Genomic DNA, 21,164 nt, shown 5'->3' with positions numbered 1-21,164 from the left:
AGATAAACCCTTCCATTAAAGCTTTGTGCTGGGTGGAATTGCTACATTTTCACATTCTGTTTATGGCTACATTCTGTTATCACCCTGCTTTAAAACTTCTGCAATTACTGTCTATTTTAACAAATGCTGCTAGAGCTGATGTAAATACCTCACTAGAACATCTTGCAGGCAATACACAAAAGTCCTTTTTCCTCCCAGAAGAGCTGTGTTGCTCAATTCCATCATAGATTCATGACCAGATGCATTTGACAGCATGAATCAAAGTGCTTCTAAACATGATGTTAGACCTGTTGGATGGGGTAAATTCAGGGCAACTCCAGAATCAGATCCAGCATAGCCTTACATAGCCAGACTGTTGGTGTGTTTTTGGAAGGCAATAAAAACATTACTGCCCTGATAGTATTCCCTTCTGTTTTCAGTGCAACGGGTGGAGATAAAATGCTCCTTTTTACCCTTGTTTGGGTATTAGCAGGGATTGCAGCCACATGCTGCAGTGAGCGGGTTGCTGTTTGTCCATATGCCTGGGCAACACTGAGGACCCCCTGCTCCAGGAGACCCAGGGCAAGGTGCTCTTTGGCACCTGTTGACATTCAGATGCACCCTGTGGCATTTTGTGACTGCTGTGAAGGCCTGAGGCTGTGGTGGGCTGCAAAATGCCTCTGTCTCATCAGCTTCCTTCCCACTGCCAGCATTTCAGGGCCTTGCAGAAGGTGATTGGGTGTAGCAGAGATGAGCTTTGTGTCTGCAAGTGCAGGGTCCCCCTGAGCAAGTCCCCACAGTGTTTCATCTCCCATTTACTTCCTCTTCCAGCCTCTCCATCTTCCCTAGCCCTTTTTGGCTGTTTGATGCCATGGTCCCGGCAGGGAGTTGTCCTGCTGGTCCTTTTCACTGCTATCAGCAATGGGAATAAACACCCATTTTCCTCTTGGGCTGAGTTGGGGAACTCTTAAATTCTCTTAAAAGGCTTTTATTTCTCCAGAACCTGAGATCCGGTGGGATGTAGTGGGATTAATCAAATTCTTTTTTTTTTTTTTCCTACTTTTTTTTTTCTATTTTTTTTTTCAGATGATAGTGGTTTCTCAGAAAACAGAGCAAGTTCTAAACAATTTATAGGCTTATGCAAAATAAGTAAATCAGTCTTGTTCTAGTCTCTAGCTGCTTGGGCTGTGTTCTCTTTTCATTGCACATGAGCAACTCCATTACCACTAGCATACAAATGCAGATATTTGATCTCAGTCTTTCCTACAGTGAGAAAACCCTCAGACATGCCACGTGTCCTGCAGCCAGGGCTTGCTGCATGTCAGACCATTTATTCTTCTTCATCTTGAGTTCATGCTGGCTGAGAAACCCACAGGCTCCTGCATACCTGTAGTTATTAGAGAAGATACAAACCTCTCAGTCTCTCCTTAGGTGAGGTTTTTTGCAAGTTAATTTCTATCTTGTGAAAGTATTATAACTACAAAACTGTTGCAATGGAAATGGTGACTTGACCGCCGAGAGCTGTTCAGTCAGTTGTTAATACATAGCAGGCATCTTGGAGACACTGATACTGCAGCTAAATTCCTGTCTTTACCCAGGAATTTTGTGCATACCAAAATTAACTGTGGTCAACAAAGAAACCTTGATTGGTCGACACTGAAATCCTTTAAGCAAATGCACAGATGAGTCATTGTGCTGTGCTGGCTCTGGGGCAGGGGGAAATTCTAAATTTAGGGTGCGTGCGCTCCGCAGCCCAGAGGAGCTGCTGCAGACACCTCCTTGGCAAGGCCTACTTAGCGTGGTGTTAAATATTGCAGTCTCACCTCGTGGTATTACGTGGTGGTGCTCCCTAGTAAAGCTCCAGGTGTGATATAAAAGATGTCTGAGGTCCTTGTGTGGCAGTGCCATTCGGGGAGTGGAGCTCTCAGTGCTTTGTCAGAGCATCTGTGGAGTAAGATTGTGCATGAACCTATGACAAAGTCAAAACTGCCTGCTCCAGGACCTGTGCGTGCTTGTGGAGTGCCAAAACCCTTGCCTCTGGCAGCCCCTTGTTTCTCTAAACACAGTCACTGGGGGAGGGCAAAATACATGCAGGACTTTGCCTGCTTCAGGCGCTGCTGCTGGTAACCACAGGCTCCCAGCAGGCTCCTCCAGGCTTCTGAATGCCCTCAGCAAGAATGGAAATTTCTCTTCTCCTGGAGCAGCTGGGGGAGGCCTCACCCAGCTGGCTGGTGGCCAGCTGTGACCAGCCTTGTGGACAACACACAGCAGCCCCCCTCCCTACCCTACCCACCCCCGTCTGGGTTCGCCTTGTTCACCCTGTGTTACACTGCCATGATCCGCAGCCAGGATCGGGGACATCCTCTGCCTCCAGGGGCAGTGGCTGGAGAGTGAACATGTCATTGCTCACAGGGCGAGGCTGTGCCTTGTCATCCTCTTCCTGGAGCTCAGTAAGAGGAGGATTAATAGTTACAGCCTGGTGTGATTTAGAGCAGAGCATCCTCTTGATGCTCTCCTTCAGTCTTGACCTGCGGAAAGAGCAAATCTGTTGTTTCAGGTGTGTGAGCTTCTGCAACAAGCTAGGGCTGGTATTGTGGTACAAGAAAGTGCAGCGGCACTGTGACATGTGGACAAAGGTCTCTGAGTGCTGTCAGCACTGCAGAGATTCCCATCCACAATGAGAAGTGACTGTAGATTGATTCTGGCCCAGCAGTGTGCTCTCAGCATTTTACTGTCATGAGTCAAGCTCATCATGAGGTTGACTTAGAAATCTGACATTCAAAAAAATAATTGACATTACCCCCCAGCTTTTCCTTTTCTTTGGAATCAGATTCCTGCATAGTCTTCCCCACACAACCACAGCATTGCAAACTGACTTTTTAATACAGGCAAGCTGAGATTTTCACCTCCTGACCTGCCTCCAGGAACGGGGGTTTTAACTGCAGCATTAAACATCACAGGACTTTTGGTAAAATCATGAAAGCTGGCAGCACTCCTGGTGTAGTTAGGAAAGATCTGATTTAGAACATGGCTTAGTACTAAATCCTAACCCCCTGATCTTGAGTGGCTAAAGCCCAAATCTAATTTTCTGTTCGTCTTTCCTCCACGTTTTAACACTTTAAATTATGTTCCTTATAAAAGCAGTCAGAGTTGATCCAAATGAACAGAGAGAATAAGACTTCAGTGAATGAAATCTACACTGGGGAAAAATAACTCTCTCTTGCAAATGGAAGTTAAAGGTCCATTAGTAAAACTCTGGAAGGGATTGTCCCATTCCAGAGTACAAAGCAGAGCCAAGCTTCACCTGCACCTACTGCAGGACACAGGGTCCTGACTAAGCAGGCACTGGCTAGCTGTGCAGGCAAGGCATCCTGCCCATTGCAAGGCCTTAACCAAAGCACTGGGATTGCCTAGTCCTGCCTGGGGGAATGTTGTTCATTTTTCTGCTAGTTGACAGTACTGTTTGACCTTCCACAGACTGTTTCTTTCCCCCTTCCAGTTTGTTTCAGTGTTGGGTCCAGTTTGGTAAGCCCTCCTGGTGCATAGGGTGGGAAGCTGCATAGGGGCTGCTGGGGCTGGGCAATCATGGGAGAAGGACACCATCCTACAGGAGAAGGCTCTGTGGGTTTGTGACACGTGGAAGTGTGGGGGGACACCCCTCTGCAGCCTGTGTCCCCCCCAGGTGTGAAGACATTGGGAATGAGCTATTGCTCTGCTGCCCCAGGGGCACTTGGCAAGGCAGTGTAGGTTAAACACTACACTGCAAACACATTGTCACCCTGCCAAAGCTTTTTTTCTGCCCCTAGGGATACCTCTCATCTCAGCCTGTGGGGCTGAGCATCTTTTCTCAGCTTGCTATGATTTTTCTCTACTGGGTTGCTGCCTGGCGGGTGCTCTGCTTGTAGCTCAGTTTATTCCTGCCGCTGCGGGAACTGTAGTGCCTGAGATGCTGTTTGGATCTCGGGTTTCTGTTTAAATACTTTGCCTGTGGTTTCTGGCTGTCTGAATGCCTCCAAGGACCCCTGAAAACCAACAACTGCTACTGCTGACAGCAGGCTCCACCTCCGCCGACGCTTTCCCTGGCACCTTTGGGCAGGGCAGCAAGTTTATGCACTGCCTGACTCCATTCTGCAGCCAGTCTGACAAACAGTGGGACAAGGACCCTGGTGCAACACAGGGGAGACTGCTGTGAGCCATTGCTCTGCGCTGGGGGGACAGTTGCAGCTGGTTTTTACTGGAGAGGATTTGGCATTTCAGCAGAGCAGCTCCTCTTTCCTCTGCTGGAGCACACTCCAGCCCCTCTGCTCGATGCCTTGGCTGCTGCTTTGTTGCCAGGATGGATTTGATGATTGTGTCTGCCTAAAAGTATGCATTTTTATTCATGAGGACCTTACAGCCACACTGCTCCTAGGGAGCTTTGGGACTCTGCATTGCTTTGGCAATAGTGCCCCAAAATACTGGGGAGCCGCTTGAAGCACATCTCCCGGCACTAAAACCGTCAAGAACTGGCAAGTGGGGAAAACTGCAGGGAAAGCTGGCCTTCTCCCCACTGCCTGTTAGTGTCATTAAAGGCAGCTTTTAGCATCAAACCAAACACCCCATGAACACCTAAGAAAATACTGAACGTCAGCACAAGGGATTAGAGGGGAAAGTTGGATCGGATCCCTTGGGCGCACCTCTTTTAGGCAGTTGTTTCAGGTGTGTTATCTACCACTGAAACAGGGGCTGTGAGAACAGTTTCTGAAGAAAATGTGCACTGGGATGCTGAGGTCTGTGACTGGAAACTTGTTTCATTAAACCTGTATTAATGTGTTGTACTATTTCATACTCCAAATTGCTATTCTGGGTCAAAAAGCAAGTGGAATGTTAGGAATTATTGGGAGAGGAACAGAAAACAAAGCAGAGTCCTTGCACAAATCCATCTCAAATATCATGTCTGTCTCAGCCCTGCCATCTCAGGCAGATGTAGCAGAGCTTGAAAAGGTACGAAGGCAATCACAGGTATTATTCACCTTCCAGACAGTCAACATCAAGATATGCCAAGGCTCTTCTCCTAGAAAGGAGGTTATCAAATACAGCACTAGTCTAAAAAATCGCAAAGGGCACAAAGAAGCTAAGGAATTAATATAATGAATATAGACAAAGAGAAAGCAAACTGCAAAAATAAATTATGGAAGAAAACACCACCAAAAGTTACTAAACACAAAGACACAAGTGTCTAAAGAAAGAAATCACCAGTACAGGGGGTTCAGTGCAGTAACTGTGCAGGGATGTGCTTCCTGGGATGCACTGCGGGGACTCTCTTCTCACCCTCTACAGTTGTTCCTGCATTTCTAAACCTCCCAGGCACCACCAGAGGTGTTAATCTGGAGAGCTGAAGATGGCTTTGGCTGGCCTGAAGTGCAGTAGAAGTGTTTCCCAGGTTGCAGAGCTGCCCTGTCTCGGTGGCCACAGGCTGAGTGCAGGGTGGCTTGGCCAGCTGCTGCCACCTTCTGCTCAGGGGGCCAGTGGGCTGCCTGTGTGGCACTGGCACCACCACCGAGACCACCAGAAACTGCCCAGCTGGACAAACAGCTCTGCCAGGCGATGGTTAAACTGTGTCACACACCCTTTTCAAAGGGCAGCCAGATTCTGTGCAGTGGCTCACCCTATGCACTACTGGGATAACTTTAGAAAGAAATTTTTTAGTAGTGTGGCAGAAAGGGGGTACTTATGCCTCAGTGAACTGACTATGGCCCTTCCCAGTGTGTGTTTAGAACGATAGTTGTGATTTTTTTTTTTTTGCTATGGATGAGTTTAGCACACAGCTAGTTTTGTCTCTTGCTGCATGCAAATTCACTCAGCTCTGTGAGGGAATCAAGCTAGAAAAAAAATGTAGATTTTATCATTAAGTCCTCCATTTTAATTTAAGCAGTTCTTAAAAAAAATATAAGGAACAGATTGCTGAAAAACATTTTCTAAGAGAATAGTATCAGAGTGTGCTCTGAACACCAAAGGGATGCTGCACTCATGGCTCCTCTCCTGAACAGCTCCATCCCTTTGCAACCTGGTGTAAGAAGGTATTGTTTTTTTTTTTTTTTTCTCAGCCAGTTTACCATCTTTTGCCAGTACTTTTTGTGAATGTGCAACTGCAATCAGGGCTATTGCCATTTGTGACAGTATTTCCTGTTCATCTTCAGTGACTTCCACATTATTTGCATGAAGAGACGAGGTCTTCTCCTCAGTTCATTAGACTGGAAATCAGGTTGCATTTCACTTTGGACATACTCAAAGCCAGGTCTGCTCTGACAGTTTTGCTGATAACATTAAAAGTGGAAGTGATAACAACCAAGATTTTACAAGGAACCTTTTTAAAACCTCCCACTGCTTCAGCTGCGCTTTGGTGCCACCTGATCCATGGAAATGGCTGCAGGAGCTTGATTGCAGCAGTGATGCTGCCACTGGGTTGGCCGAGTGCTCATTTCCACGTGAGAAGTAGGGAGTGATGCAATGGGGGGCAAAGGGGAGAAGCCCCCTGGGCACTCAGCACCATGCTGAGAGGCTGAGCTTGTGACAAAAGCCTGCTGAAAGAAGGTAAATAACTGGAGGTGACATTTGACAAGTTAGTTTTTTATTTGGTGTACTGGACTCATACATCACTGCTTAGTCAGCTAGTAACATTTCACACAGTCCTATAAAACCAACTTCAAGTCCAGCCTCTTGTTAAAGACGCTTGGTGTAAAATGTAAAGCAGTCTATCAAATATTTATTTCAACAAGTATAGCTTAGGGCCCAGTAACAGGCTGTGTCCAGTGTGCTCAGTGCTGGCTTGCAGCAGTGGGTGGAGAATGGATCAGTGACTCACAGTTGGTGCAGAGCTTCAATAACAAATATCTAGATCCAGCTTGTTAACTTCTCACCCAACATTTATTGAACTGCTGTATCGCCTGGCCTTCTTCCTGCAACTGCAAGTTTGATTATGCTGATACTTTGAGCACGAGTGGAGCTGTACCTATGAAATCCCTAATGCAGAACTACACAGCACTGAAGAACAGATTTGGGCTGGGGCAGCCCATCTGTGCTCTGTGCTGAGGAAAGCTGCTCCGGCAGCACAGCTGGCAGCAGCAGTCAGAACAGCATGGCAAACCAAACAAAACACAAGGTCCCAGGGCTGTCTAATAGGGCAGGGTGAGACATTTAGAGGATGTAGGGGTCTTACACTGCAAACATTTGGGTAGGGGTCCTGGGTGCATGCTGCAAATCAGGCACTTAGGTGGATGCTGGGGAACGCTGGAGCATCCCTGGTGGTGCTGCTGCTGGGGCATGTTCCTTGCTCAGCCCCCACACACGCTCTGCCTCCCAGGTGGGTGGTGCAGGGGCCTCAATGCTGTCCCAACTCTGGGACAAGGCAGGGGAGGCTCCACAGGCACAGCCTGGAGTTAGTCCCGTTCCCTCTCACAGTGGTCACCCCCAGGCAGCAGGGGGTGGCCCCAGCACTGCGGCTCTCCCTGGCACAGCAAATCCATCTCCACTCATCCCCTTCCACCGCCCCTGCTCCTCTCCCACCTGCCCTGTGCTGTGGCCCTGACTCTTGTGCTGCCACGTCCCTGCCCTCAATCACTCGCTCATTCTGTGTGTAAGGAAGGAAACGGCAGGTTGCCAAATTAGCTATCTCAGAGGAAATCTATCGAGTTTTATTGAGCTGCCCGTTACAGGGCCTGGACTGCTGTCTGCAGTCCCTGTGATGAGCATGTAGTGCTAGGGCATGGTGACCGTCCGGCCGGCGCTCCGGGCTGCTGTAAAGCGCCTCTTATTCCTCAGACCAGAGAACCTCTCATCCAGCGTCAGGCTGGTCTGCAGGGGAAAGGGAGAGCGAGTCAGTCCTGCGTCTCATTGCAAAGCACAGCCAGACCTGTAGCAGGGTATTGATTAGAGCCCATCAGCCAGGACGGTGCTTCACAGCCAGTTAGTCAATTAAACCACTCATCACACGAAGACAAGGAGCTCGACAGACTGTGTGCAGCTGGAAATCCTCCAAGCAGTGCCCAGCCCCAGGACACCGGGCATCCTCGGCAAGAACAGGAGCAAGCAGATGGCATTTGAACACAAGGCATAGGGAAAAAAAAAAAACAACAAACCATCCAGACAAGAAGTGCTGGCAACGAAGGACGGTGGAGCAGGATTTCTGACCCACCCCAGGGCTTTTGGAGCATATGTCAGTGTAAAACGTGGCACCAAGGTGGTCTCCAAAGCAAAAAGAGAGCAAAGCCCAAAGGAGGTGCTGCATGTCTCCAAGGAGGGGGGAGCACCGACAGTGAAATGGCTGCCCCCGGCCAGGCCCACTCACAGGGAGCATCTCTCTGCTCTGAGCAAGCACAAGGACAGGGCAAGAGGGACCAACACAGCGGGAAAAATTGGGCTGAGTCTGTAGCTGCTGAACAGTCTTCTCTGATGCCATAATTTTGGCAAGCAACCTAGCCAATATGGCTGCAGGACTTTCATCCCAGGTTGTGCTAGATAAATGCAGCTGGTGGCCCTGAAAACCTGAGCGTGACATTAACAGCTTAGCAGCAGGGCTGCAGCAGGGTGCAAGGTGCCGCCTGTCCCTTCGGCGCTCCTCTACCTGGTTTGCCATTGCACGGAAGTTGAACCTCAGCGTCACCCCCTTGGGCTGGGGCTTGGCTGCCCGTGGTGGGGGCCTCTGGCTTCGCAGGAACGGGCGCTTGGATCCAGGCCTGGGGAAAGCACAGGTCTGCAGTCAGCCAGGCAGCTAAGGCAGCTCACTTCCTATTATCTGCAAACTGGCAAGGAATAAGGGAACCCTCTGTGCACCCCGTGCTTCCCACAGCATTAATCACTGTGGTCTGGGTGAGTTTAAGGGGTGCTCAGCTGCTCTGCAGGCTGTGCTCCAGCACTGCGGCTTTGTCATATCACAGCTATCAGGGGCTGCTCTCTGGGCTGAGTGCCCTCACCCACCTTTCTTCCTGCCCCTGCTTGGGTGCCAGATCCTGCATATGCCCTGACCCAGCGTGGAGCTGATGCTGAGCTCCTCCAGCCACACTACCTGCGAGCAGGTCAGTGCTGCTCCTCCTGTAGAGCCACTACAAGCTGTCCCTTCAGGGCATGCACTGCCACCAGCCATGGCAGCAGAACCTGGCTGGGAGCACCCATGTACTGCCCCCGCTGTCATTCCACCTTACTCCAGATAACAACCCAACCATGTGTAATTACCATCTCCTTTCGGATATGCCAGAAACAGAATGAGGCAGCATTTGCTAACCATTTGGGGGCTGAACCATTCACTCAGCCCTCCTTATAAAAGAAGTGAAGCTGCAGTAATGCTAAAGGGATTTGCAATGGCTTTTGTAGGGCTTCCATCCTAACAAATCACCTCATTTACTTACACATTGGCCTGGCCTGCCTGGGGATTAGCCACAGAAACCGTCAGAACTGCTCCAGGGCTGGGTTTCACTTGCCACCTGCCAAGACAGTAAGACAGCTCTAGCTCTGATTCAAGCCTGAAAGAGCACATCACATTAGCAGTGTGCCTTTTTCACCAATTACCTTCGCATCCTTGGTAGTTTCCCTTCTGCATTAGCATCTATCTGCAATGAAATAAATTTTAAAAATCACTTAATTATATCTCAAAAACAATGTTTCCTTTTCTGGTAATTCATTTGGTATATTTGAATAGTTCTTTCTTTGTGTGTCATCAAGAAAGTTGCTCATCTTGGGTTTCCTCACAGCACAGGCAAGGCAACCGGCACTGAAGTTTCCTCTCCTTGTGCTGCTGTACAAGCTGCAGACTTTTATCACCTGCCCATGTTTTATTTTCCAGATACCAGAATATTAAGCTGTATTAAATAGCCCTGTCCTAGGAATATATTCTCATATATTCTCTGTAAAGTCATCCATCTCTCCCAGTTTCTTTTGGAAGGAAAGATACAACTAGGCAAGGGCTGGTAACACTGAAATGTCACCATCTACAGGTTGTCAAAAAATGCATCTGTACTGACCCCTCTCTGAAAGTTGGCTTTGGAGAACCGCTGCATCATCCGCTTCTGCTGGAAGCCTGGACCCCTGTTCAGCAGGAAAGGCCTGCTGGTAAGAAAGGAGAGAAAAGGGCAGAAGTGAATATGATAGCAGGTCTCTCCTAAAGTTCAGTGATGAAGTACTCAACTGAGTTTGGTATTAAAAAGCAATATGAGAAGCAATTGAAGAATATTTTACCAAGTTCAGCCCCAAAGGTTTTTCAGCAAAGAATTTCAGTGAAACAAGTTTTTCTGTTCAAATGAAACAGCAGCTTGTGTTTGTTCTGAACTCTTCTCATTAAAAGAAAAATGATAGAATAAAATCATAGAAAAAAATGTGGTCAGAAGGGACCCCTGGAGGCCATTCAGTCCATGTTCTACTCAGGGCAAAGAAAGACAGGACTGAAACCCAGCTTCCATTTGAGCAGGGAGGACGTGAGGACCACGATGAGATAGACACTAGAGCTGGGCCCAGATCCCTGCAGCCTGGACCCATCATGGATCCCAGGGTGCAGCATCTGTTCCCACAGCTTCACTCCCTGCCTCTCCCTTCAGAATGGAGTCTGTGTTTCCTGCTTTTGTGAAAATAAAGGATATTTCACCCTTTGAAAACTTTCCCCAGAGTGACATATTAGAAGTTTAATAAAAACATAAAGGTCACATTGTGCTTGCTAGAATAATGCAACAGACCTCATACCTGACATTAACAAAAGGTTGTTTCATATCCAGGTGCATTCCTAACACACCCAAGGTCCTTCTCTCATGTCACATGAACACACACATGCCGCAGCAGACCAAGAGTGAAGCCACAGAGAATTGCTGAAAACCAGAAATTATCAAAGCTTTTACCTTCTCCCTGGGGCATGGGTGCTGGCAGCAGCTGCTCTGAATCGCTTGGGACCCAGGGGTGGCCGTCGCTGTGTCTCCAGCTGCCCACTGCTGCTGCTTTTGGCGAAACCATCTTCGGTCTTGTTGCCCTGAAAAAGCAGTAAGACCTAAGTGGTCGGCACCTGCACCGCTGCCATGCCAGGCAAAGAGGGAGCGACCAGGAGTGACAGCGTGCGATTGTCCTCCCCTGCTGACTGCCACCGCCTGAAAACCTGAGCACCTTCATTTGGCATTTTCTTCAGCTCTTTATAGTGAGTGCAGGCTTGAGAACTGACAGTACTGAGGTGCCTGCACCACTCACCGACACATTTGGTGTCACTGGTGGTTTTATCGAGGGGGTTTCAGCCCTGTCCTGTGTGTTCTGCATTCACATATTTCCATTCACAACAGCTTTTTCTTTGCAACTTCTGCAGTCTCGTAGCAGAGCCTTTGTTGTTTTCTGAATGGGAAACTGTTTCCTCACCAAACCTATTAAACCTGGCCTCTTCCATTTGGCTCGTATAGCAGGAATATTTCTACCAAGCACATTGCTGTACTCTTAGTGTCTGGATTTATTGCACACTGTTGTCAACAATCAGTATGCGTGCCGCAATTTCTGGGCATGAAATTACAAGTACTAGGGAGAATGCTTCATCCTAATTGTACAGAAATACCAAAAAAAATAATAGTCTGTAGAGTGCAAATCTTACATAAGTCAAGCATTATAGTCTTGCTCTGGTTTCTTTTCAGTCATTGACTCTTTCTTGTTCAGACACATAAATAGCCCAGTTGAACCCCAAAGCATGAAGCACATCAGAAGACATTAGCACAGGTCTTCCTGCAATTACTCATACAAACAGCCACGTACTCCTTTCAGTTAATTTCTGTGGGACAACTACCATTACTGTTACTACCCAATAACTGAAATGTTTCCACATTCTCCTCACTTGATTTATTTACACACACACACACACAAAAGCTGCCACAGAATTATGCCTCCCAGCAACTGCTTATTGCTTTGTTAATATCCAGCCCTACTTAATATATACCTGAGTCACTGCACTTGTTATTTTCAAGAATAACCACACTTTATGCACATGCATGCTTAGTTTAGGTTTCCCTAACTTATATTTCCAGGAAAAAGCCATTAAAGGTGCCATCATGTTCACCAATTTGCTGTTTTTAAAAGCTTACTGAGCATATGTGACCTCCTAATTGAGTGAATTTCTACCAGTGAAGGAAAAAATGGCTTCTTATGACAAAGGACTGTCTACTTGTTCAATTCCCACCTTCTACACCAAGACAGTTTAATTTTAGTGATACTCAGAAGAAAGCTCTTAGAATTAAGTTAATGGTGAATGCATATTTTTTCCTTCTCGAGTCTTAAAAATAACTGAAAAACTGAATGAAAATATTTCACTCTTTTTAAAAGTTTTTGAACTGAGACAAAATTTAAATATTTAAACTTGAGAGAAGGAAAGCTATGAACGACAAAAAATGCATTTTACATTGAAGCACTTGGGCAATCTGACCTGTGGTTGTCATAGCACTGGTAATCAGTGTCCCTGGGGAAGGCTGCACACTTGATAGTACAAAGTACATCCCAGAAGCAAAGGCAGCTAAAGTCACAAACATTCTGTCCTTTGACTTCACTGGGCCTTGGAAAATGCTCTGGGTGGCAAGAACTCATTGAGAAAGATTTTAAAGTATTTCCATAAGAACAAATTCAATGTCTTCTCATCTTCCTATTATCTAAATGATAATTCCATGTCATCTCTAAGTAATGACAGGAAGACGAGAAGACATAAAATTTGTTTTTATGGAAATATTCACAAATATTTTAAAATATTTTAAAAACAGTTTTTAAAAAAAAAACAGCCAACATGGAATCATATTCAGTAAAAAAAAAAGTCAAGTCTTAAGCTTATAAAGCCAACAGGAAAATTGCTGTTTTATATGCGTATGTCTGTACACACCTATGCATACAAATGCTGTGCATAGGCATACAAAAGACTGTGCCTGTGCATTTTTTATGTAGATTGTTCTTGGGTGATCCATAATCAGAAAATCTAGCTGATTACTACATGACATTTGGGAATAGCTGTACGTTCTGTACTCCCCTACCTCTTGAGCTGATGCCTGGCGATTTAAAGGGCTCACTCCATTTAATGCAGCAGCTGCTCTTCTCCGAGGACCTGGCCCAGTATTCCTGAATTGTCTTCGATTGTATTGTTGTTGTCCAAACCCCCTTCTAAAACGGTTAGGTCCTAAGAAAATTAACAGTTATTGTAGCAACCTTCAAAACTCAATATAGGATTACAGTTTTTCAAATGTATTACAAGGTTAACTTAATATGACATAGAAGTAGCTATATAAGTAATGAGACAAGAAACACATAACTGTATTCCAGAAAAGTAAATTAATTTTGCAGAATATAAAATAATTTATCATACCAATGTCTCACTCCGACATTTTCATGCTATATATGACTGACAAACATATCCTTTGATTTGAAAGAATACAGAAGAGAAAAGCCTTCCACAGTTCTGCTTCCTAATAAAGGCAGGAATGCTCACATCAGGAAACCTGTCAATCTGTTGTCAGAGCTCACACTACTATGAATTAACTGTGAAATGGAAAAGCCTTTTGATACAGATACGCAAGTGACCCAGGCATCTGGAAGCCACACTTGCAGCATTCTGGAATAAATCTGAGTGCCCACACTATCTCACTTGGTAAGTGACGACTGGCCTACAATTATTTATTTTATTTTAGCTTGACATATCCTTACTTACTGTATATATTGAAGGGGGCACCTTCTACTGCTGTTTTATGTTACTGTACAATACATACACTGAAACCACACACCTTGCATTTAACTTTCTCCCCTAAGCCTGTTTATAATTTTTGAGTGTGCTGAAGTGTTGGGTGAGAGGAAAGCACTCAGTCTGTCAGACAGCAGCACAGTGCATTAAAGCTTAATTACTCCATATGACAAACTTCTGTAGTCATAATTAAATAGGCATTTTCCAAGCTGCTATTATCAGTGAAATGTGCGTACATCCTCACCAGGGTGTATAAATCAGACATAAAGCAGTGAATTGCAGTGGACAGTTAACCACGTGGTTAAAACCCCACACCAGAGAAGAGAACCTCAGTGACACAAACCAGGGAGTGGTTAGGCACGTGTATTGATTCCATACCATCGATTCCTACATCACAGCAATTTATAATGACTTAGAGCAATTAGAAATGAAGCGCTCTGAGGAAGTGGTGACATTGCTGTCAGGGGAACAGCACCGCGGTGATTAATGAAGGCTCTAGCCCCAGGGCATAACAAGGGGCTCATCCACAGGCTGGTGGCACAGGTTACAAGGCAAGAAACTGACGATCATTTGAGCTGCTCTGGCTCTGAACAATGAGAAGCACCAAGGCATGCCTGTGGCAGGTACCTCACAGCCAGCAGTCATGGTGCTTGGCTCCCAAGGGCAGAAAGTACTGGTTGGTGACATGCACAAAATGCAATGCTGTTCACAAGTTTTGTGGGACCAGTACTTATGTCTTGGAAATGATGCCCTTGCTGCAGGAGCCATGCAGGTGTGCAAAACTCTCCCTGACAAACACCCAGATTTTAGTACTCTGTGTCTTCTTTGACCAGACGTGGTCTTGCTGTATTTACCAGCACTTTGTTCCCTCTCACATCTTTCTCCACAGTTGTTTTTTTTCCTTTTTTGTTCCCTTCGACAGCTACCGTGTGCTTTCCCTTCTCTCTCGCTTGTTAACCAGACCCCTCTCCCACAGGCCCCCAAGCCTTGCATTGCCTGGAGAGGGCAACTTCTTTCCAGCAAGAGAGACTGAGCTCAGCTGCTTTTCCAGGGTGTTTCACCAGTGCAAAGGGAGGGACAGATGCAAAAGGCAACCCCGACTAGAAAGTCATGCTCCTGTCAGTCGGTTCCTATTAGAGAGCCTCTGCTCAGCAGTGCACTCAGGCGCATCGCAGCCAATGTAAATAACTAACTGCGGAGCCATCAGCTCCGAGGGGCACCCCGTGTATGCCAGCTGGGGACCAGGGCCTCCGTCTGTCACGTGTACGCTGAAATGTGACACACGGGAGGCTTCATCTCTCCAAAAAGTCTGGAAGATGTTTATTGATAAAATAAAGTTTGAATAAAAGCTCACAGCTTCAGCAGCTGAGGAGGACCCCCACCTTTGTCTGGGTGCCCGCTCTGAGCCTGGCATTAAGCACACCCATACTGGCCAAGAGCTGCCTCTGCACAGCAAGCCCAGTCTGGGGAAAGGCCCTAATGTCTGAGACACTCTTTTTGGAGGAGATTTGAAATTCAAATTTCTTGTCAAGAAAAATCATCATTCCCCTACCACTGAGGAGATGGTTCAAGCCAAATTCCAGGAGAGATAACAGCACTTCGCTTGCATGAATTCTCTTGCTGTTTCAATCAGCATAATACCCTTCTCCATGCTCTGTCATTACAGTACTGTGCAGTACTGATTATCATTTTGATAACGGTTATCACATCTCAGCCCACAAGGGGCTGCATTTCAGCAGGGACTAAAGTGGAATGAGCCCCTGAAGAATTATGGGCTTAATTCCTGGCCCTGCTGAGCTTCCTAAAATTGCTACTGACATCAGCTCCACACAGCATGGTGGATCTCTGCCCTTGGCAGGGCTGAATTCAGACTCAGTAAAACCTGTAAAATACTAAGACTAGCAAAAAGTCATTCTACAAATGAACAGAAAAGTTCTCTTTTCTAAGCCTAGCTACAAAAAAAAAAAAAAAAAAAAAAAAGTAATTGATTCATTTGATCTGCTTGCAGTAGTCTCTATGCGGAAGTGTGGAAGAATATCAAATACTGTGTTTCTTTTTTTGACAGAAAGATCAAGGAAAATTATCAGCACTATTTTGAACCAGAATGATTCTCAGTAAGGCAATATGTAGTGGAGAGTGAGAATGAAAGAGTGCGAGGCAAATCTGAGACGACCAGGACTGCTCCCAGTGATGCCACCGTCCTAATGTGTCACTTGCACTCAAGGTGATGAATGCAAAGACATTGCTGCAAAATGTCACTAAAATCTTCAGTTAAATGATTTAGCAGTAATTAAAAAAAAATGAATTTTTGATAAATTTATTTATCAAATGGCATTTCTTGCAGCATTGCAGTATTCAGCATTGCTTTAGTTTTGAAGATAAAAGCTAGTGGAACCAAACAGAGATTACAGTGATCACACGGTATTATAAAAACCCTCATCATAAAAATAGCATGATTGGCAAAAGTGACAAATTAGCTCCAATAACTGAGCTATCAAAGACCGTTACTGAAGGGGTAATTTAAGTGTGTTCTGGGAAAAAGAGGATTAGGAAGAGGCATAATTAAAATATGCAAAGCCAAAAGGGAATAGAGAATAGATATTAAGTCACTTTGAATTAGTATTTCATGAGAGGGTGGGATAGAAATGGATGAATTTATCCTCTGAAAGGGCCCTGATATTCCATTGTTGCCAAGAGAAAAGCTGTTCAGTGCCCAAGTACATATTATATGCATACAGGAATTCGATAGGAGACAGATTTAGGAGCTGTATTTTGTCACAGAAACGTGTTTTCCAGGGAGGCAATGCAGCTTTGCTGGCCCAGGGCGCTCACGTACCTTGCAAGTTCCTCTGCATCCAGGCACGGAAACGGGGCCGCCCGAACCCGTACGCCGAGTTCCTGTTCTTGATCTGCTGCCTTCGCCTGTCCCCTGCAGCTTTGGCATCTGTTTGTTCTTTCCTGTGGCGTTTTATGATGTCATCTAGATCAAAATGGCAAAGGGGAAACCCATAAAAGCTACAATTTCTACCAACATCAATTTCCACTTGCGATTGGTACTTGCGATTGTCCACAGTAAAAATGGGGCTTGTGGTTCTGTGAGCTGTGGTGGCAGACAATGAAAGATTAAGCTTAGCTAGGAAGCATAGGATCAATTTACTCAGCTCCTGCAGGCTAGAGATTAAGGCGCAGTGAATTATGTAAAAATGTGTTACCATCCGGCACATATCTACCATGTGCAGGACAGAGATTTCAGACCCACGTCCCCCACTGAGGGATCCACTCTCTTGCACAAACATCAGGGAAGAGATTTTTGCAGGGGCACTGACTTAGAGCTCAGTGCTGGGCAGAGAACATTTACGGAGGAGGTCTGACTTGGGAGGCTGTGGTCGATGTGGTCAAAGTGAAGAGAACTGGCAGAAGCATCCATGCCGTGACGGCCACTCCAATGCTCTCCCTGCCACCCAGGAGACACAGAAACTGCACCGTGTAGGGGACACCAGGTGGCTGTATGATGTTTTCCTTTCCTTTTCCATCTTCTGAAGTCAACACAGCTATGTGCATGACTTCCCTCACTGCCTTAAAAAAACAAGGCAAGTTTCTAGCCCTTGATGATATGAAATGAAGCCTGAAGCCATAAGCCTCTGTGGCTCAAAAAAAAACCAGTAAAATAAATGCAACATTCACAACAAATAGCAGTAGTACTTTGTATTTTAAGTGCCACAGTCTTCAGGACCTGACTCTTGATTTTCTGACTATCTAGAGCTGGTGTTGCTGCTTCACCACTCGGTAGCAATCTAGGTAGCTAAATTCCTCTGGCACCGCCATCGCACAGCCCCTGAACTGCACAGAAGTGCTCTTTACTTCCTGACAGAGAGCACAAGGGACACAGAGGAAGGTGCAATCCCACCTACAGTATTCAGAGCATTCTTCATGCTTCTGCAGGGTTTTGAAAGCTCACGATCATCTTGAAGAAGTGTTCTTAACTCTTAAAAGACAGTGCTGGACCATGCACAAACTACTTTCAGACACAAAGCTCTATCATGAAATCATCCCAAAACAGCTCAAAGCAGCCCAGTTCTCACTGAGCTGGTTTGAAATCAAGGGGGTCTTTTTAATTCAGGCTGTTCCAATGAAGAGGAATGGCAAAGGGACGTCTTACTCATTAATTCATATTTTCCAACAATTTCCTCTTTTAACCTCAAACCTTCCAGAAAACATTTATCAACTAATAACACTGCATCTAGTATGCTCCGAGCAGAATGCTTTAACTTTTGCCAAATTAGTGAGGCAAGAAGTGTTCAAATCAGGCCTTTTCCCAGGCAGAGACTACTCTAGCTCCTTAATGAATCGCTGGAGTGGAAGCACAAAGTGCCATTAGCTTTCAAAGGGTGATTATCACAAACAGCAAATCATACCTCCAGCACTTGTCACCTGTCATTTTCTATCAAGAGAATCCTGTGTCCAAATTAATACAAGGCCCAGAGAAAGCGAACAAGAGCAGATGTAAGAATAGTCTGCGTGACTGCTTTTGTGATTTCTCTATCAAGTTTGCTAGGAAGAGAGCACATTGGGAGAGGCCGTGCAATGCTCTTGGTATGAATGCGCTAATGTTCTCAGCTAAGTGTGCCTTTGGGATATGCGCTATTTGGGGGCACAGACTGCTTTGAAGCATATTGACAGCAGCCCTGCCTGCTCGGCAGGGAGGTCATCACAGGCGTCCCAGGGTGGGTTCTCCACACTGCAAGGAAAAGCTCACTAGGAGCAAAGAGGAGATGAATGCTCAGCTGCCTGGTCTATCAGTGTTTTGGGTATCAGTTCTTACCTTTTCTTCTTTTCCCATAAATATGATGGGGTTAACAGGGCAACGTAATGGAATACGAAAGTGAGGGGTCATTTAAGGTACTTCTGTGCCTCCAAGACAGAATTAGATCCACAAGGGCAGCCTTAGCATAACTCCTGCAGTTACCTGTGACTGCTAACTCATATAAGAACCAACATACGTATGCACCTGGTGGTAAAAGTATCAGTTCATAACCATTGCTCTGGTTTTGCGGTTCTCTTCTCCTCTGAGTAAAGCGTATTCTGCATTGAACGTGGAGGTGGAAGCAGAAGGTCTGACTGAGGGAAGTGTTGAGGGAGAACAGAAGAAAGGGGAGTATCACGTACCAACAAACAGAAGGCAGGTGCACAAGCAACACCATGGGGAAAAACAAACAAACAAACAAACAAACAAATGAAGTTAGGGACCAAACCAATTATTGCTCTAAATCCTCATACCGCCATTAAAAGGCATGTGCATCAGTATCATGTACCAGCTTGAGCTGGCTGTAGAAAATGTTCTGCTATTCCTGACAAGCGGCTCACTGCTGGGAAATGACGCAGGGCTCCTGTCAGGAAGCTAACCCAGTCTTAAAAGGTGCTGGTGGACTTTCCTTCCACAGCGGCGATGTCACCGGGATAATCCACCAAGATCGATAGCCCAAACCCTGCCGTCCCAGCCTTCGGAGTTAATACAAGGGCAGTTGTTTATGCACAGCTCCCATATCCGCTGCCAGAGGAATGACGAGCATCACGAGCAAGCAGCTATAAATAACCCGCACACCCCGGGCTATGTCTCAATGTCTCATCTCCGTCTTTCAGTCGTGAGCCTCTCCCGGCCCGTGCCGCTTGAACCCCCCCCCAAAGTTTCGGGGCGCTGCCTGGAAAGCACCGCCACGGCTCCGAGCCCCCGATTCCTCCCTCGGCTGCGCCTCCCCAGCCGGCTTCCCCCCAGCGCAGCCGGGGCTGGCAGCGCCCCGCGCCCGTCCCCGGCTGCCCCCCCCCCCCCCAGCAACCCAGCTCCAAGCAGCAACCCCCGCCCTGCTCCGGACCTACCCAGGGACATGTCAATCTCCTCAGCTCCCGGCTGCGGCCCCGCCGCGGGGCTGGGGCTCGGGCCCGGCTGCGGCCCCGCCGCCTCCATGGTCTCTCAGGGCGCTGTGTGCCGCCGCCGCCCCGCTCCTCTCGCAGTGCGCCTGCCCGGAATGTGCCGGCACCCGCCGGCGGCACCCTGCGGCGGCCCCGGCACCCTGCCCGGGTCGCCTCGGCCCTCCGCCAGCCGCCCTCTGTCCCGGCCCGCCCGCTGCTCCCGGCCCTGCCCTGGCGCTCTGCCCGCTCCGACCCCCCTGCAGTCAGCCTCGGGGCATCCCCGCTCGGTCCCGGGAGGTTTTTGTGCAGCGCCGCCGGGCACCGTGCCCCAGCCTCTGTGCTAGCGCTGTTCTCCTCCCGAGCCCTTCTCCTCTGGGGTTTATGGCAAGAGGAAGAGCTTCGGAAAGGCATTTCTGAGTGATGGAGAAGGAGGAATGGCTTTGCTTCATTTTGAAAGCTAGAAAGACGTGGTAACTCGAGGAGGGGAGGCACTCTTGGCTTGTATTCAGGAATGGAGCTTGCTGTCTGTATTCGTGAGCTCGGGGAACAAGCATCATTTGGGACTGGGCCCTGAGCGCCCCTGGACCACTCACAGAAGTCCGATTTTTCGGGGGGATCTTTCAGTCTCTAGGGCACATCGGTTGTGGCACTGGTGCTGTCCTGCACCTTGAAAATCACCTAAACTGTCTTCCTCTACTTTTAGTTGGATAAAACTAAACTAAAGTGGTACGAGGGGGAGAACAATCCCTCCTCTCCCACAGGTTAGCAGTACTGTACACAAAGATCGTATTTTTCTAAAGCGTCTATACAAGTGCTCTGAGATAACCTTCCACACTGCATACATAATAAAGGCCACATAAGTCTCAGAACTAAGTCTGCACATTCCGTGTTTTCAAAACATGTTTTCCACAATAGCTTGCACTTCAAATAGGGAGAGAAATTTCTACATGCAAACAAATCAGGGCAAAGATTGCCTTCTGGTATGTGTATAGCTCTTAGCAAGATGGAGTACTTGTGAAAGTGTTCATTTAGGGAACTGTCCTTTTGTAAAAGAAAAGAGCAGAGCCACCAACAAATAACCTTAGCTATTTTTTGCAATGACACTGCAGGATGACCATTAAAGTATTTTAATACAAAATGTTAGGAGACTAAAGTTGTTATACCCTGTGATTCTGTGATGTACAAGATTTCCTGCGGGTACTGCTACTGCTCTTTGGGGATCCCTGGCTCTAATGCCCTCTAGTCCAGGAGCTTTCCCTTCAAAGGGACCCATTAGCAATTTCCTAGCAATTTAGAGAAGTCAGGGAAGCTGCAACTGCTGGAGTAGGAGTGGAAGTATACACATAAACCTGGTCTTTAGCAATGGGCTTAGAGAGGTGGTCTACAGCAGTGTCAGCTTTTGGCACCCAACAAGCGTGTTGGAGAAGGGCTCTGGGAGGTGTCCTGGAGCCTGCTGTGAAGCAGGAATTTCCAAGGAACTGCAAGAGAAGGAGTGTAGGAGCAGGCTGGAGTCTCCACTGAGTACAGGTGAGATGTGGATTGTATGGCCCAGGTTTCTGCACTGGTAGGAAGCTGG

At 47.0% G+C, this 21,164-nt stretch overlaps 1 protein-coding gene across 2 annotated transcripts; it reads right to left on the bottom strand.

Moving 5' to 3' along the window:
* Window positions 1-6,567: 6,567 nt before the first annotated feature.
* On the bottom strand, window positions 6,568-19,716 carry LOC101791836 (UAP56-interacting factor). Of its 2 annotated transcripts, none has more exons than XM_027465171.3 (9): window positions 19,556-19,715; window positions 16,518-16,661; window positions 12,981-13,123; window positions 10,839-10,966; window positions 9,975-10,059; window positions 9,523-9,563; window positions 9,363-9,437; window positions 8,582-8,693; window positions 6,568-7,812 (listed from the first exon to the last, which is right to left on the bottom strand). In XM_027465171.3, the coding sequence occupies exons 1-9, from the start codon at window positions 19,641-19,643 to the stop codon at window positions 7,717-7,719; spliced, it is 912 nt and encodes a 303-aa protein (XP_027320972.1). In that variant the 5' UTR covers window positions 19,644-19,715; the 3' UTR covers window positions 6,568-7,716. The 2 variants fall into 2 exon arrangements, with proteins under 2 accessions (XP_027320972.1, XP_027320973.1); XM_027465172.3 differs by having other exon boundaries at window positions 7,632-7,812; window positions 9,975-10,056; window positions 19,556-19,716.
* Between the last annotated feature and the right edge of the window lie 1,448 nt (window positions 19,717-21,164).

The sequence above is a fragment of the Anas platyrhynchos genome, chromosome 10, assembly GCF_047663525.1.
Source record: "Anas platyrhynchos isolate ZD024472 breed Pekin duck chromosome 10, IASCAAS_PekinDuck_T2T, whole genome shotgun sequence".
Classification (NCBI taxonomy): Eukaryota; Metazoa; Chordata; class Aves; order Anseriformes; family Anatidae; genus Anas; species Anas platyrhynchos.
This window is presented reverse-complemented; position numbering and strand designations above follow the sequence as displayed.

Bases quoted from the DNA above. Each gene is read 5' to 3' on its own strand.
- LOC101791836 (XM_027465171.3), bottom strand. From the start codon at position 19,643: ATGGAGGCGGCGGGGCCGCAGCCGGGCCCGAGCCCCAGCCCCGCGGCG. The intron at 10,967-12,980 runs GTAGGGGAGTAC...CTGCTTTTTCAG, and splicing joins GCCAGGCATCAGCTCAAGAG to GGCAACAAGACCGAAGATGG. The intron at 9,438-9,522 runs GTAATTGGTGAA...CTGTCTTGGCAG, and splicing joins AAACTACCAAGGATGCGAAG to GTGGCAAGTGAAACCCAGCC.